Raw genomic sequence first — 14,990 nt, forward strand, 5'->3', positions numbered from 1 at the left:
TTTGGTGATCTCTATATTTTGGATCCATGGATCCATAAGTTGATGATCATTTCAGAGAGGCTTCTCTAGAAATCATATATCATCAACTGTTTTTTTTTTTCTTAATGCCTTTTAGTTAAAATTGAGTCCATCCCTAAAAAGAAAGTATCAAGGTAAAGAAACTTAGTCACAGTCTGAATGTTTGCCACACACTGACTCAATGAGAAAGCCAGGAAGTATTCATATTTTTTAAGCCCATAATAAGGAATAATTGTGATAAAGCAAAGAGAATGCTAATGAAAATATCTTATGGCTATTATTATTTGGGATTTTAATGACAAAAGTAAAGGAAAAGGAAATTAATCCTCCCAAGCAAGAATATAAGTCTCACAAACCTAATCCTTAGGGTTATAGTTATTTACTTATTTTTAAAGAAGATAGGATATCCAATAATGCAATTAATATCCCTGACTTGATTGGCCTGATGGAAAGCTTTATAACTGAACTCTCTAATACTAGGTGAAATATAAAGAAAAGTATGAAAAGGAACGAGGAAAGCCCATGTTGGACTTTGAAACCCCAACATACATCACTGCAAAGGAATCTCAACAGATGCAGAGTGGGGTAAGGAAATCAGTGAAAATGTGCCCATATAGATACTCAAAATTGTTTATTGTCTAGTATGATTGAGATATTCTTGTTAAGTAAATCACTAATTATCAACTCTGAAATTCTATTATCCTATAATTTAAAATATTCTGATTAATAAATAGTTGCTACACATAAAATGTGAGGACAGTCATTTCCCCCCCCCAAAAAAATACAATTATAATTAGTACTAAATATAATTTAATTGTTTTGACTGAATCAGAAGATCCCCTGGGAGGGATATATATCAATAAAGACTGTTCCTTTGAAATCTCATATCCATAAAAGCTTCCATAAAGGAAATCAATAGATGCTTATTGAACTTTCCATTTTAAGAAGAAAACGCTAAATTACAAAAATAAATTTATATTGCTAAAATTTTTCCCCTACTTAGAAAAAGATAGATAATATCTATCTTGTAAATATTACAGTATTCTATATATGTCCTCTATTACTATTCTTTATTCATATAAAGCAATAGGCATTTGACATTGGACATACAGGCATTAAGTCTTGGAATTCTGTCCTTTACAGCCAGGGGAGGGGACTGGGGAGTGGAAATACAGGGAAATCTAACTTGCTACTCTTCCACAGGGTAAATGGATTATAATCTTATTTTGAAATCTGCAAAGTCCAATTTTATTGATACATCCCTACAACTCTATAAATCATTTTTTAAACTGCTACATTTTCACAACTATAAGCAAAACTGCTTTTAATGAAACTCTAGAAGCCTAAAAAAATTAGTTCTAATGGACAAAATCTCACAGAATCCAAAATAGGTATCAAAAGAATAGCAAAAGACTTCATTTCCATTCAGTGTTTTCTCAACCATCAAATGAGAGGTTAAGACTAGAATTTTATTATGACCTTGTTGAATGAGATTTTAGAGCCATCATAAGAAGTAGTTAGACAATCAGCTTTGAATTCAGGAAAACCCAAGTTCTGCTTGTGATATATCATGATTTGGTATCCATGACCAAGTCACTTAATATCTCAGTGTCCCCTAGCAATCCTCAAAGGCTGTAGAGATCGGCAAGAGTAAATGGTGCTTTTATATGAAACCTTAAGATTTTTAAAGCATGCCATAAATATTAACTAATTTTATCCTAATTAGGAGGTAAATTCCAGCAATGTAAATACATTTTTGTAATTTTGAGTTTTCCTCTTAAAATACAAAGCTCAATAAACATCTATTGATTTTCTTTGTTGAGGCTTTCATGGATGTGAGATTTCAAAGAAATAAGCAATTCTTTAAGGTTGTAAAGCTTAAATCTGTATCAGTGGAGAGAGGTTCATTACCAAGATTTCCCCTCACTGATGAAATCACTGAATGGACCCACCATTGAAGTTTTTTGTTTTTGCTTTTGTTTTAAATCAAGTGATGAGGTTATAACTTTTCCTATTAAATCTGTCCTAAGAGAAAAAATGTTAAAATGAATATTTTATTATTAATTTAAATCATTGTTTTGCTTTTCTTAGGGCTATTTGCATTTTAAGCCATTTCTTATTGTAAAATAAAAGGCATTACCTACATATAGTGTATATAGGAAAAAAAACCCCACAGAATAAAAGAATTATTTTGAGGTATGAGTGGAGTTCTTGCAAAACCCTGGAAATCATATATTCTATATGACAGCTGAAACTTCCTATCAGACTAGCCTTTGTCAAAATCTTATACATTTGTATGATCTAGATAATTGGTAACTTTCATTTCAAAAAAAGATTTCAAAACCTTTTCTCCTGGTTAACCTTTTCCCAGTAAAAAGAAATGTTCAGTGATCAGAAATGTTGTCAAGTCTGTGTTTGTTACAAGACATTTGGTCTTTTTCCCCTTCTAATATGATGGTTGAAAGAGAGGGATAGGGTAGACCCCAAAAAATAAAGAGAGAAAAAGAAGAAATTGAAAAGAAAGAGGATCATTTAAGCATTTTTAATTTATAAAAAAAAGAAGCAAGGCCAAAAGGAATCATAAACAGGATAGTTTTGAAAGTTATATGTTGGTTTATTTATATTTAAAAAGAAAAGCAATCTGTATATAATGTTTGATGATTTTTATGCATTATCCTCTTCTTTTGTTCTAGTATGTATGTGGAAATTCTCATTTTAACTGATATTGCTAAGTTCAGAATTTTAAAAAAGAAATTCTTTTCAGAAATTGTTTAACAATTAAAAATGGCTTAACAGAAATGTTAAGTCTTTAGTCAATGTATTAAAAGAAAGAAAATGTTACTTTTTCTTAATGATTTTTCTTCCCATAGTTAAAGGCGGGGGGCAGGAAATCAACATAAAGACTTGGGTTTTTTGTTTGGGATTTTTTGTTTTTTAATTTTTTTTCTTTCTACTCATATTAGAAAGAATATAGAAAGGACTATGAAGAGTCCATTAAAGGCAGAAACCTTACTGGCCTGGAAGTTACACCAGCATTATTACATGTCAAATATGCCACCAAAATAGCAAGCGAGGTAGCAACTACTTGGTCTTTTCTTCCTCTATTGATTCAAATAATTCCATAATTCCACTAATGACACTCATCAATGTGTTCCTTTTACCAGTTAACTCTTGATGTTCCAAGTTGTAACTTTTTGTGTTTGATTCTTCTACCTAATCAATTATCCAAGTTAATTCTTCTAATTATTTAATTGCCTATCCCATAAATGTATATAACTTTTCAGACTCTTCTTTCTTTCCTTTTTGTTTTTAACACCACCGGATGGTTTCCCCCATGTTCAGATCTTCATGAAACTCTACTAAATTTTATCTGCTTTAAAACTTGAACTTTTTTTTCTTGGTTTCTCAGTCAAGAGAAATATCCCTGGCTTTCTTGGCAGTTTTGTTGGTTTTATTTTTGTGATATAGAAAGAGTACAGGAAAGATCTAGAGGAAAGCATCCGAGGAAAGGGTCTCACCGAAATGGATGACACACCTGATATGCTACGAGCAAAGAATGCAACTCAGATCCTCAATGAGGTAGCCCCCAAAGCCTCCTAAGATCTAACAAATCTCATCTGATTTTCCTTTAAAACACAATACATTTTGCTTTATGTAGAATGTGCTTTCATATTTGGCTTGAAATTAACGCTTTTTAGAAGTCCAAAATAGTGGCCAAAGTTTTACTAAAAAACTTCTCCATTTCTCTAGTACATTGATATTGCTGCAGTCTGACCAGTTTCATCATCTATAAAAAAAGAGATTATAGTATGTGCACTATCCTTACAGACTTGTGAGAATAAAATGTTATCATGGGTCTAGAAGATTTTATAAATCTTGAATTATGTTATATAAATGTTAGTTTCTTCCATGTTGTAACATAAGATGCTATAATAAATAGTGGCTATGATTTCTAAGTCAATATAGATTGTGAAAAGAAAAATATATACTTGTAGTCACTGAATCGCATTGTTATCTGGTATAGACTTGGGAAATCAGTTGATTTTTCTAAAATCTATTATTTTCTTCTACAGAAAGAATACAAGCGAGACTTAGAGCTAGAAGTCAAAGGACGAGGTCTGACCACCATGGCAAATGAAACTCCGGACTTTATGAGGGCTAAGAATGCAACAGATATTGCTAGCCAGGTCAGTAGAAAGGCCAAGGTTCCTGGTTCCTCTTGCCTCCAATTTGTCAAAATGCACATATTATGAACATATTTGTGAAAAGGGATTTAGACCAAAGGTCAGAAAATTTAGGTTCTTAATACCAGCTCTGACATTAACAAGATAGTTTTCTCATCTGAAAAATGAGAGATGGCCTTAACTGATTTCTAAGATCCCTTTCAGTAGTGAGAGTCTCTCATTCTAAAAAATGTTTTCATTCTTGCCCCTCTTCCAAGAGATCTATAGGTAGGAAAATGAATGTTATTTTATTAGTTATGTGGCATGAATAATTTCTTTATTAATGAATATTTGTTGGACTAGTAGAAGGATTATCAGGAATTTCCTTTCCTTTGTTCACCTCTCATTTCTAACTCATATACAATGAGTACCTTTATCATAAAGGACAGAGTACCTAGGATAGTACTACTAGACTCTGAGATGACTTTTCCCTTAGGGCTAATCTACACCATCCTCAGTCAGACCCAAAGAACTTGCTTAGCATCCCTTTGTGATCTTCTGTCTCCTTTGTGGCAAAGTACTCTGATTTCCCTAGTGAAGCCCATTCCACATTAATTTGTTCTTTTCTTTTCACTCTCCAGAGACTTATTTATATAAGTTGCACTATCACATTTATTGTCTTATACCACCTGTCTTTGTCATCTCTTGTGCATAGGTCCTCTCTTCCTAACCATATCAAAATTCTCAAGGCAGCAATGTCTTTTACTTCCTTTGATTTTTCCATAGCTCAGTGCTTTAAGTGGAATAGAAATAAATATGGAATTATGAATGGATAAATCTCTTAATGAATAAATTTTATCATTTTCTAAGTAAATCAAGAAAATCTATTTTCAAGACCTTGAAAGCACATACTTACAAGTTTTCTTTCTTTTTCAGATTAAATATAAGCAATTGGCAGAAATGGAAAAAGCCAATTTCACTTCTGTTGTTGATACTCCAGAGATCATTCATGCTCAGCAAGTCAAGAACCTTTCAAGCCAGGTGAGGACATTGGAAAAAAGTCATAATGTAATACCATACAGCTCAGACAAGAAAATAAAACAAATAAAAAGATCTTCCTGATTCATTTCCATCAATTCCAAAAAATATATGTTTTATACATAAGATTTTGTAACACAAGAACAAGAAAGGAAAATAATGTAATATAAGTTTAGTTGAGCTTTAGAATTCCTTTTGTTAGAATGGATTAACTCATTGGGAAAGCATTTTTAATCATAATATATGTTGTCAGCTTTTCTTGTTATCAATAACAACAATAATAATTGTTTAAATCTACAAAACTAGTTAAAGGAAATGGAATTTTCAGAAAAATAAAAGTTGCTTTAAAAAAACAACAACAGTGTAAAAACCAGTTCTCAAAAGAGGAGCAGTTAGCTTTCTAATTAAGCTAGTAAATAGAGTATACTAAACCTTTATTCTCTCTTTCTTTGGTCAGAAATTTCCATAACTTTTTTTTTTTTTTTTTTTTTTTTTTTTGCTGAGGCAATTGGAGTTACATGACTTGCCCAAGATCACACAGCTAGGAAGTGTTAAGTGTCTGAGGTCACATTTGAACTTGGGTCCCCCTGACTTCAGGGCTGGTGCTCTATCCACTGCACCACCTAACTGCCCTGCCTCCATGACATTCTTACTACAATGTCTTGATTGTCTATACTTCTCATAGTTCTATCAACTTTACAGGTGGATATTCTCAGATGTACTTGGGGAGCTTCATTGTTTCAGCAGAAGGCTTCCTTATTTCTTTCACATCCCTAGATGGAGGCATATTTCTCTCTCTTTCTCTTTTCCTCTCTCTCTGTCTCTTTCTGTAACACACACACACACACACACACACACACACAATCCTTTACTACAACAAAAGGTGCTGCTATAAAATTCTTGTACATGAGAATCAGAAATGCATCTTTGGCCTCCTTGAGATATATATAAAATAGTAACTCTCATAAACAACTTTAAACTTAACCTGTAATATAACACAACATAATTTTTATTAGTATAGATTCTTTGTTACTGTTTTATTAATATATTTTGTTTTGACATAATAATCACTTCTTTAAACAATCCATCACCCACCCACCTCTTAAAAATCCATCCCTTTTTGCCTCAAAAAGAAAATATTCAAACAACACTAGTATAACAACCATTGGGACTGATAATACATGCAACTTTCCATTCTTATAGTATAACTTATAAAACATATATAGGGGTATTGTTTTCTCCAAAGGAAGAAAATAAATTTGTAGTAGTGACACTCTTTCCTTATAACCATCATAGAAATTTGGTGGAGCCAAATTAGAGCCAGAAAGAGATCATACTAAACAATTCCTTTCTCCATCACTTGGTGGCCTCCTTGCCTTCTCCCCGTCTTGTTACTATGTTTAATAGTTTAGCAATTAAATACATCATTTTTGTTCACATATAGCTACTAGATTTAGAGGTACTCAAATGTTGTGGAACCAAATGGATCAATGGACCACTGTGGACCCATCTTTGTTGACCAATCTTCCAGTGAATTAAAAGCTAAAACTATACAAAGACTCACTCTCTTGGATAGCTCTCATCCCTAGCTCTATACAGAAGAATAAAAACAGCAATATGTATACTGCCTAATCTTAACAATTTTATGAAGACATTTGCTCTGCTTGTTGTGAGAGTCTGAGTTTAAAGACCCACCTACTTCTATAAATAATAAGGAAAAAAAAGACCCAAGATCCAAAAATGGAGCAATGGAGGCAACCAGAATCTGAATCCTGGCTCTGATTCAGATTAACTTAACAACCTGGGTGATTTTTTAGGCTAATCATTTACTTCTCTGGGCCTCAGTTTTACCATCTGTAAAATAAGGGTATTGGATTAGAGGAACTCTACAATCCCTTCTAACTCTATAGTATATGATCCTATGAACCCTCCATGTCAACCATCTTAAGGTTCTGTGCTCTAAGCACCAACATTATATCACATAGCTCTGTTGCTCACTCTCTTACTCTCTTTGAATGTGTTTCCAGAAAAAGTACAAAGAAGATGCAGAAAGATGCATGTCCTACTACGAGACAGTGCTGGAGACTCCAGAGATGCAGAGAGTCCGAGAGAACCAGAAGAACTTCAGCCTTGTATGTGTTTAATTCATTCAAAGTCATTTTTAGTTTGATTCCATTTCCTATCTTTGAAATGAAAGGGAAGACCACTATGGGGGTAGAGGGACAAAAGGGAGGAGTCATATTGGGTAGTGATAGGGACAGAAAAAAGGAAGAAAAGTACATCTACAAAATTTTAGAAAATTACACTGAAGAAAATTCCCTTCCAGAAGGGAACATATAAAGCAAGAAAATTTTCTTACTATCCTACTTAATAATGTACATTTTTAAAGTCCATATATACTCTTTAAAAACAGTAAACAGTACACTCATAGTTTCTTATATAATGCTCTTTTCTGTTCTTTGTTTATTGAAATGTTTATGTTTGTTAATGTTAAGCTCAAATTTTAAGTGAAAATTGTTTTACTTAGAATGTTTCAACACAAAGGGACAAAGTCAACACAAAGTAGTCAACAGCCAAAGGTAGCAAGAGAAATGATAAAATGCAGTTCTAGTCAAAATCATAGAAGTTCTTTCCATCAGTTAGTTAATGGCTTACTTATGTTGGAATTTCTAATCTGTTACATACAAGCCCAAAGAAGCATTTAATCACTATACTAAGCTCATAATTATAAAAAATAATTTATTTTTTAAAGTATGGTACCAACGTCATACTTAGGGTTAGGGTCCAAATGGGCATCTTAGAATTCATAATAGTTACTTTCCTGCTGCTGGGAATCAGTCCAATGACCAATTTTCTCTTCTTATTCCTTCTCTGGAAAATGTGGACCCATGTTTAGGATCATTTTCTAGACTGGGGATTATCACAAATGCCAAAAATAAAGGTCAAGTGGAAATTTGAAATGTTCCCTTCTCTTACGATTTATATTTCTTCAAATATAAATGTTCACCATCCTGTGTCAGTGATGATCTGTCTTTGTCAAACAGGCCTAAGATTTAGCTCCAAGCAACAAATAGTTTTGTGTTGAGTCTTTGTGTTTCTCTTCCCTTCATTCTCCAACATTAAACCAAGATCTGACAATAAATTTGCTCCTAGAAATTCTTATGAAAGAATTTTTTTCTTTGTGTTGAAATCAGTATTTCTCAGATATTTTCCAGGTACATAGGACTTCTCTAAGATTTGGTTTGTTTGTTACACTTTGGAAAAGTCCCAGATCCAGACCTACATAAAGATATTCAAATAGTAACTAGGTGTTTATTTACTCTTTTTTTATAGCTTCAATACCAGAGTGATCATAAAAACGCTAAAGGAAAAATTACAGTTGTACAAGACACGCCAGAAATACTGCGTGTTAAAGAAAATCAAAAGAATTTCAGCTCGGTATACTTATTTTGTTTTCCATTTCAATGCTAACCTAAGTAATTCCAACCTATTTTTTAGGAAAACTCATCTGTAGTGATGCTAACTTCCTAATGTTTCAAAAATTAACCATTACTACTGTAGCTGATACCAGTAATCGATAGTAGGATAACCAAATCTCTTACTTAAGCAAGTTCCATCAAAGAACATCTGAAATCATTAAGTGAGAAATGCTAACCAAATAATTTTTCTTCTTTTAAATCCCAAAGCAGTAACCCTGTGTTCTCTGTTTTGTCTTGTGGTCAATCAATTGAAATATTCTTTGATGTTGCGTGTTGTTAATGTTCTTGTCCCCCAAAAGTCCCTTTTAAAGGACATGTCGCATCTGTCCTGGCTTCATTTGCGTCTCTCAGAGTGGATTTTGTGTTCCATGTGGGGAATGAAGTTCAGTATTGTTCAGACCTGTACTGACCAGGTAGCATAGTCTGGGGAAGAAATTGCCTTAAAAGCTTTTAAGGGTGACAAGAGTGAATGCCTTTCCTGGATACTCCTCCCCACTCCAGTAATGGTTAAGCTACCCTTCCCCAAATTACTTTATATTCATTTTGAATGTGTTACCGTAAGTATTCTCTTCCTATTTAGAAATCCTGCTCTTATGAGCACGGAGTAGCTTGTATTCTTTTGTTATCTCTACCCCTTAGCATAGTGCTATGCAAATAGCAAGCATGTAATAACTGCTTTTTCATTCCTCCATTCATTCAACAGAATGTAGAATTCTTGAGGGTAGGGGTAATTTCATTTTTGTCTTTATCCTCAGAGCTTAGCATGACTCCTCCTATGTTGTAAATGCTTGCCAATTTTTCAGTCATTGGATATTTGTTGAGTGACTGAGAAGTAACAAAATTCACTGCCAGTGTAGATATTTTTAAAATGTTGCTCTGTGCTGAGACTGAACAGGTCAAAGAAAATTCTCTAGCCTTCATAGAAACCTTTTTTATCCTAATCATTCTCCAGGACAAGGTGAGATTCCATTTCTTTTGTGGTAATACTATTCTTATTCTGAACAACTAGGTTTTATATAAAGAGGGCATCTCTCCTGGAACAGCTATTGGACAGACTCCTGAGATGATGAGAGTCAAACAGACACAGGATCACATTAGCTCGGTAAAGATCATAGATTTTAAACTCTCACCTCTTTTTAATTTTTTATGCCAATATCTCCATTAACAGCACTCATAAATGATGCAAACTGAAACAACACAGCTGGAAAAGAAATAATATGAGAATTTGTTGGGCTGGGGCCTCTCCATAGGTCTAGATATATACTGCTGCTTCCCCAAGGAGAGACATTGATCTCTGAAGGACTTGCACTTTCAGATGAACATTGACACCCTTCACCAGGCAATCAAAACCAATGAGGGATTTTGTCATTCCAAGATCTAACTCCTATAATCTCTGCCTCATAATATGAGATTTGTATAAAAGTTACCACTAGTCACTGACCCAACTGGCAGAATTCATATTCACAATGTAATTAAACTCTTGCTTGTCTGCTTAAAGCAAAGTTTTTTATAAATGTTTAAGATTGTAAAAGTTTTTAGAAAAAGGATAGTTCTGGCAATGAGTTACCAAAAAGTTGAGTGGACATCTTAAAGAAGGCCCATAATGGGTTTCCTCTCTTTAAGCAAAATCTAGGCAGACATTATTACTGATGTTATAGTGAGGATTTGAGAAGAGATGCTGGATAATATTCTGTGAGCTCAAAAGAAAGTTGAAGGATTTTCTTTACTGGATATCTTTTTTTTTTTAAGAGGAATGCATGTTTGCTGTGAATAATTTAGATATAATCCTGTGATTAGATAGGTAGATGGATGCAGTCATCTCTGAAAATTCCCTTTAAGCTCAGTGAATCTGTATTTATTACATCACAAAAAGGAGTTGGAAGTGGGTGGTAGATGCTATATGATCTTTAAAATTCCTACCAGCTTAGAGATCCTATAAATTTAGAAGTTAAATAAACTTCTGTAATCTTTACCAGAAACCAGTCTTGGATAGAATACATGCAACTGATATGTGTTGTCATTTATTTCCTATTTGTGTTACTACAGGTGAAATACAAGGAAAGTATTGGACAAGGAACTCCAATTCCTGACCTTCCTGAAGTGAAACGTGTCAAGGAGACGCAAAAGCACATAAGCTCGGTAGGGGCTTATACTTTCTGTACTTGTTTATATAATTGCCTCTTTTTATCATCAGGCAGCCTATATCCTTCATCACTAAAGATTACCTTCCTTAGGGGTACAAGTATAATTCACCTTAAGTTGGAAGTCAGTCAGACAAAAAACCATTATCTAGAGTTAGTAAAGGAGTGAATGCTAGCCCAACAGCCAGAATAACCCTTTATCTCAATCCTGGCTTTGACACACGCAAGATGTATAACTTTTGTTAAGTCATTTTTCAACATTCATTTTTGTAAAATTTTGAGTTCCAACTTTTTTCTCCCTTCCTCAAGACAGAAAGCAATCTGATATAGGTTATATATTGGAAATTTTTGGCCCAACCTCCCCGTGTTCTTCTCTGTCTATATCTCCAGCATGGGTGAAAAAAAATGAACATTTCTATTAAGTAGCTAATAGTTCTAGAATAAACATATTGAATTCTTTTGGTTTTCAGAGTTAATGCTTATAGCTAGAGGAAAACAGATCGGGGTCAATAAAATAGCAGAACAATGGAGAATTCAGAAATTTACAAGCTCCCCAAAGTTTTTAAAAAATCAATTCTCCTCACCCCCTTCACTGGAATATGAATAGAGTAAGCTTGATCTTTGACAGTTTTCTCCCCAGAGGTTCATAATTTCCCTTGCTCCCAGATTATAGACTAAGTTTACAGTAGATAATCTATTAGTATAAAGAACTCCAAAAAGTCAATTTCATTATTGTTCACCCTATTTAGATTACATAGTGAAAAAAGTAAATTTAAGCCATGTTAAATATTTCTTAAATAAAATAGGTTTCGTTTTGGTTTTTTTTTTTTAATGGAAAATTTTGGTTGTGGTGGTAGCTGGCAGTGACCTGTAAGTTACAACATACACAATGAATTGATTTCCTTCTCCATAGGTGAAGTTTTTCACTGAATATTGACAATAGCCAAGGAATATATGTTTTTTTTTTCCTCCGAGATAGTAAAATTAAGGTTCATTGTTGAGAGAAAAATAATTTTAATGAATAATTTTTGTCCAGTCTAAACATATTTGAATGATAGAATGTTTTTGCAAATTAATTTCCCTCCTGAATATCCATACTGCCTTAATGATTTTTAAGGGCTAATGATCTTACCATCATTTTGGGTGTCCTCCTTATATTCTACAGGTTATGTACAAAGAGAACTTGGGTACAGGCATCCCAACCACTATCACTCCCGAGATGGAGAGAGTCAAACGCAATCAAGAGAACTTTAGCTCGGTATTTGTAAACACAAAAAATTCAAACCCTCTTAAAAATTTACCATCATAACTCATCCTAAAAAAAAAAAAAGTAATAGCCTAACCATGATGCTTTGTGTGTGTCACCATCTGACCCAAATCACCTATATGAGATCTTGTGATTCATTTCCCCCACCTGAGCCTTAACCCTGTGGGTGACTGACAAGTGTGAAAGATCCTAGTTAAATTAACATAGAATTCCTCATGATTGCTTACATCATGTAACTCAATTGTCTCACAACATTTATAATCCAAACAATAATTACCACTATAGAATTTATCTTCATAATGTGTGGAATAAAATGCAAAAAGCTATATACTCTTACTAAATCCAATCAACTAAAACACAAACGAAATCCTTTTTCCTTCCCACTCCTATTTTTCTCACATCCTGAATTACTGTGCCTGTGTTGAGTGGGTTTATTTGCGTGCTGTCTTATATCTCACAGGTATTGTACAAAGAAAATTTGGGGACTGGAACCCCAACACCTATTACTCCAGAGATGGAGAGAGTCAAACGCAATCAAGAGAACGTTAGCTCGGTATTTCTTAGGGGGGTAAAAAGTTCCCTTAATATCATACTAAAAATAATCTTAACCCTTGAAAAGTATCTTCTCCCTATAAAACAACTAGACACAAAAACATGGAGGAAATGTTACCAATTAATACTTTGGTTTTCAACCCAAATCTACTTTAATATATATACATTATCCAGTTCTGGTGTGAAATTTTAACCATGACTACTCTATCATATATGTCTATATATGTATATTTATCATGCCCTAAAAACAACATATTCTGTAATCTTTTCTGTTTTCTTAAAAATAACAGTAGATGTTTCTAACATGGTGTTTACTTGTGTTGTTCAAGTCTAAAAAATCTAATATTTCTGTTAGGAAAGAAAAATTAGAATTTTACTTGTATTCTTTGTCACTTTGTCAGATACTTTCCTTGTGTTTCACAGGTCCTTTTGGGAGAATATGATTCCCAATCATTATTCAGAATACTTCACTCAGAAATGTATATCTACAGGTTTTAGTCATTTATATAGAATGGCTACCACAACCATATATTACAAGATACTTTCTTTGGAACACTTTGAGGTCTACCAAAAATGTGGCTAATATTATTTCTTGATTTTTCTCCCCCGCCACCCCCATTTTCTCTCTTCTTAACCAGGAAATAGATTGTAATCTATGTCTTAAAATGTTCCCTCCCAGCCAATCTTAGTGTTATCTAGTGCTCCTGGCACATAATTATGTGACAAATATTGATGTCTGCCTGCCTATCTCATAATATTGTTTCTACCTCTTAGTAATTTGTCATCTGTTTTCTAAACAATTAAAGGCAGACAAGCATAGTGGAAAGAACACTTGACTAGAAGCCAGAAGGCCTTGATTCAAGGTTTAATTTTGCCACTTATTACTTATGTGATCTTGTGCAAGTCATTTTATTTGTTTTTCATCATTTGAAAATAAGGGGATGGATTAGGTGATCTTTAAGCCCTTTCTACCTCTCACATTTTTGATTCTAAACTCAGAGTCTATCAAGTCTATTAAGAGTAGCTGACTAGTCAAGCCCTTAGCTTGGTAGCTGCGCAAACTGTCTCGGCAAATATATACCGGAAACTGCTGTATGCAGGATTAAAAGTATTAATAAGAAAAACTTTAAAATAACCCAGTTGGGGACTTTTGTTTTATCTGTTTGAATGACTGCAAATTCCCCTTGAATGATAGTCCTTGAAGACAAGCCTGCTCTGATCTGCACATGGCGCTGTGCTGACATGATTGTTGATGCTTTTTTGTGCCATACAGGTGTTGTACAAAGAGAACCTGGGCAAGGGAACCCCCTTACCGGTCACTCCTGAGATGGAGAGAGTCAAACACAATCAAGAAAACTTTAGCTCGGTATTTGGGAGCACAAAAGTTCCCTTAACCATATTAAAATCCTTTTTTTTTTTTTTAATCCTTTTAACTTTGAAAAATGAAAACTTCCCATTCCTTGTCCTTTCATGTAATCAACTTAACCCCCCCCCAAAAAAAAGAAAAGAAAAGAAAAGGAAAAAAATACTCCTTTCACCACCTGAACCCTCTGATTTTCAGAATCTTTTACTCACTTTTTGTTCTCACCACTTTGTAATTTCTATAATCCTTCCTTAGACCTCTTAATTGTCTCCTTTCCTTCCCTCTCTACTGTTTGCCTCTGGAAATTTTAAAGTACAGGTATTTTTTATTTCTAAAAATAATACTTTAGGTTTTTCTTTTATGTTTCTGGATTATAACTGGTAAGAAAATCAATACATGAAAACAATTAACTCATTCTTGTACAGGAATGTCAGTAAATCTTGACCTTGATCATAATCATGGTCAATGTTGACTGACCACAGAATACTAACCAGAGTCTCTGGAGCACAAAGTTGCATTATCATTTTCTTTAAAAGTAGTTAATGTTTAAGGTTTCTGCTTTACTAATTATCCTGTTCTATAAGCCTTTTACAGAAAGAATCCAGTTTCTTTTCACTTGTCCAAAAAAGAAGATTAAATTGTGATATTTTTTTTATCATCATTTTTTTTAACGTTTCTATTACACAAATATCCAGTGAAAATTGGTTATAGGAATTCCTATAACTATTGTTCCAGAGACAGAATCAAAAATTGATAAGAAAAATATTAGTGGATCTTTTATTAGAGGGTGGGTGAAGTGGAAATAGGGATGATTAATGAATAAAATTTCTTCCTTAACTCTAATTTTAATGTGATTTTCCACCCTAAAATTTCCACCTTCAGTAAAACCAACTCATTTTAATTGTCATTTTCCATTGTTCTATTACTAACCATTATAATGCTGTTGATTTTTTATTGTAGTTTAATGTA

At 33.3% G+C, this 14,990-nt stretch overlaps 1 protein-coding gene across 30 annotated transcripts in view; it reads left to right on the forward strand.

The window, feature by feature from the left end:
• Positions 1–14,990, forward strand: part of NEB (nebulin) — a 207,472-nt gene that overhangs the window by 179,346 nt on the left and 13,136 nt on the right. For 16 of the 30 annotated variants that reach the window (XM_051986439.1, XM_051986409.1, XM_051986440.1 and 13 more), the window contains 12 exons: positions 499–603; positions 2,982–3,092; positions 3,487–3,597; positions 4,092–4,205; positions 5,118–5,222; positions 7,247–7,351; positions 8,553–8,657; positions 9,708–9,800; positions 10,745–10,837; positions 12,005–12,097; positions 12,567–12,659; positions 13,932–14,024. In XM_051986439.1, coding sequence (XP_051842399.1) covers positions 499–603; positions 2,982–3,092; positions 3,487–3,597; positions 4,092–4,205; positions 5,118–5,222; positions 7,247–7,351; positions 8,553–8,657; positions 9,708–9,800; positions 10,745–10,837; positions 12,005–12,097; positions 12,567–12,659; positions 13,932–14,024 — 1,221 coding nt within the window. The remainder of the gene's footprint in view (positions 1–498; positions 604–2,981; positions 3,093–3,486; positions 3,598–4,091; positions 4,206–5,117; positions 5,223–7,246; positions 7,352–8,552; positions 8,658–9,707; positions 9,801–10,744; positions 10,838–12,004; positions 12,098–12,566; positions 12,660–13,931; positions 14,025–14,990) is intronic. The other 14 variants (XM_051986411.1, XM_051986420.1, XM_051986425.1 and 11 more) reach the window with 6 other exon arrangements.

This window comes from Antechinus flavipes, chromosome 3 (genome assembly GCF_016432865.1).
Source record: "Antechinus flavipes isolate AdamAnt ecotype Samford, QLD, Australia chromosome 3, AdamAnt_v2, whole genome shotgun sequence".
NCBI classification, from domain to species: Eukaryota; Metazoa; Chordata; class Mammalia; order Dasyuromorphia; family Dasyuridae; genus Antechinus; species Antechinus flavipes.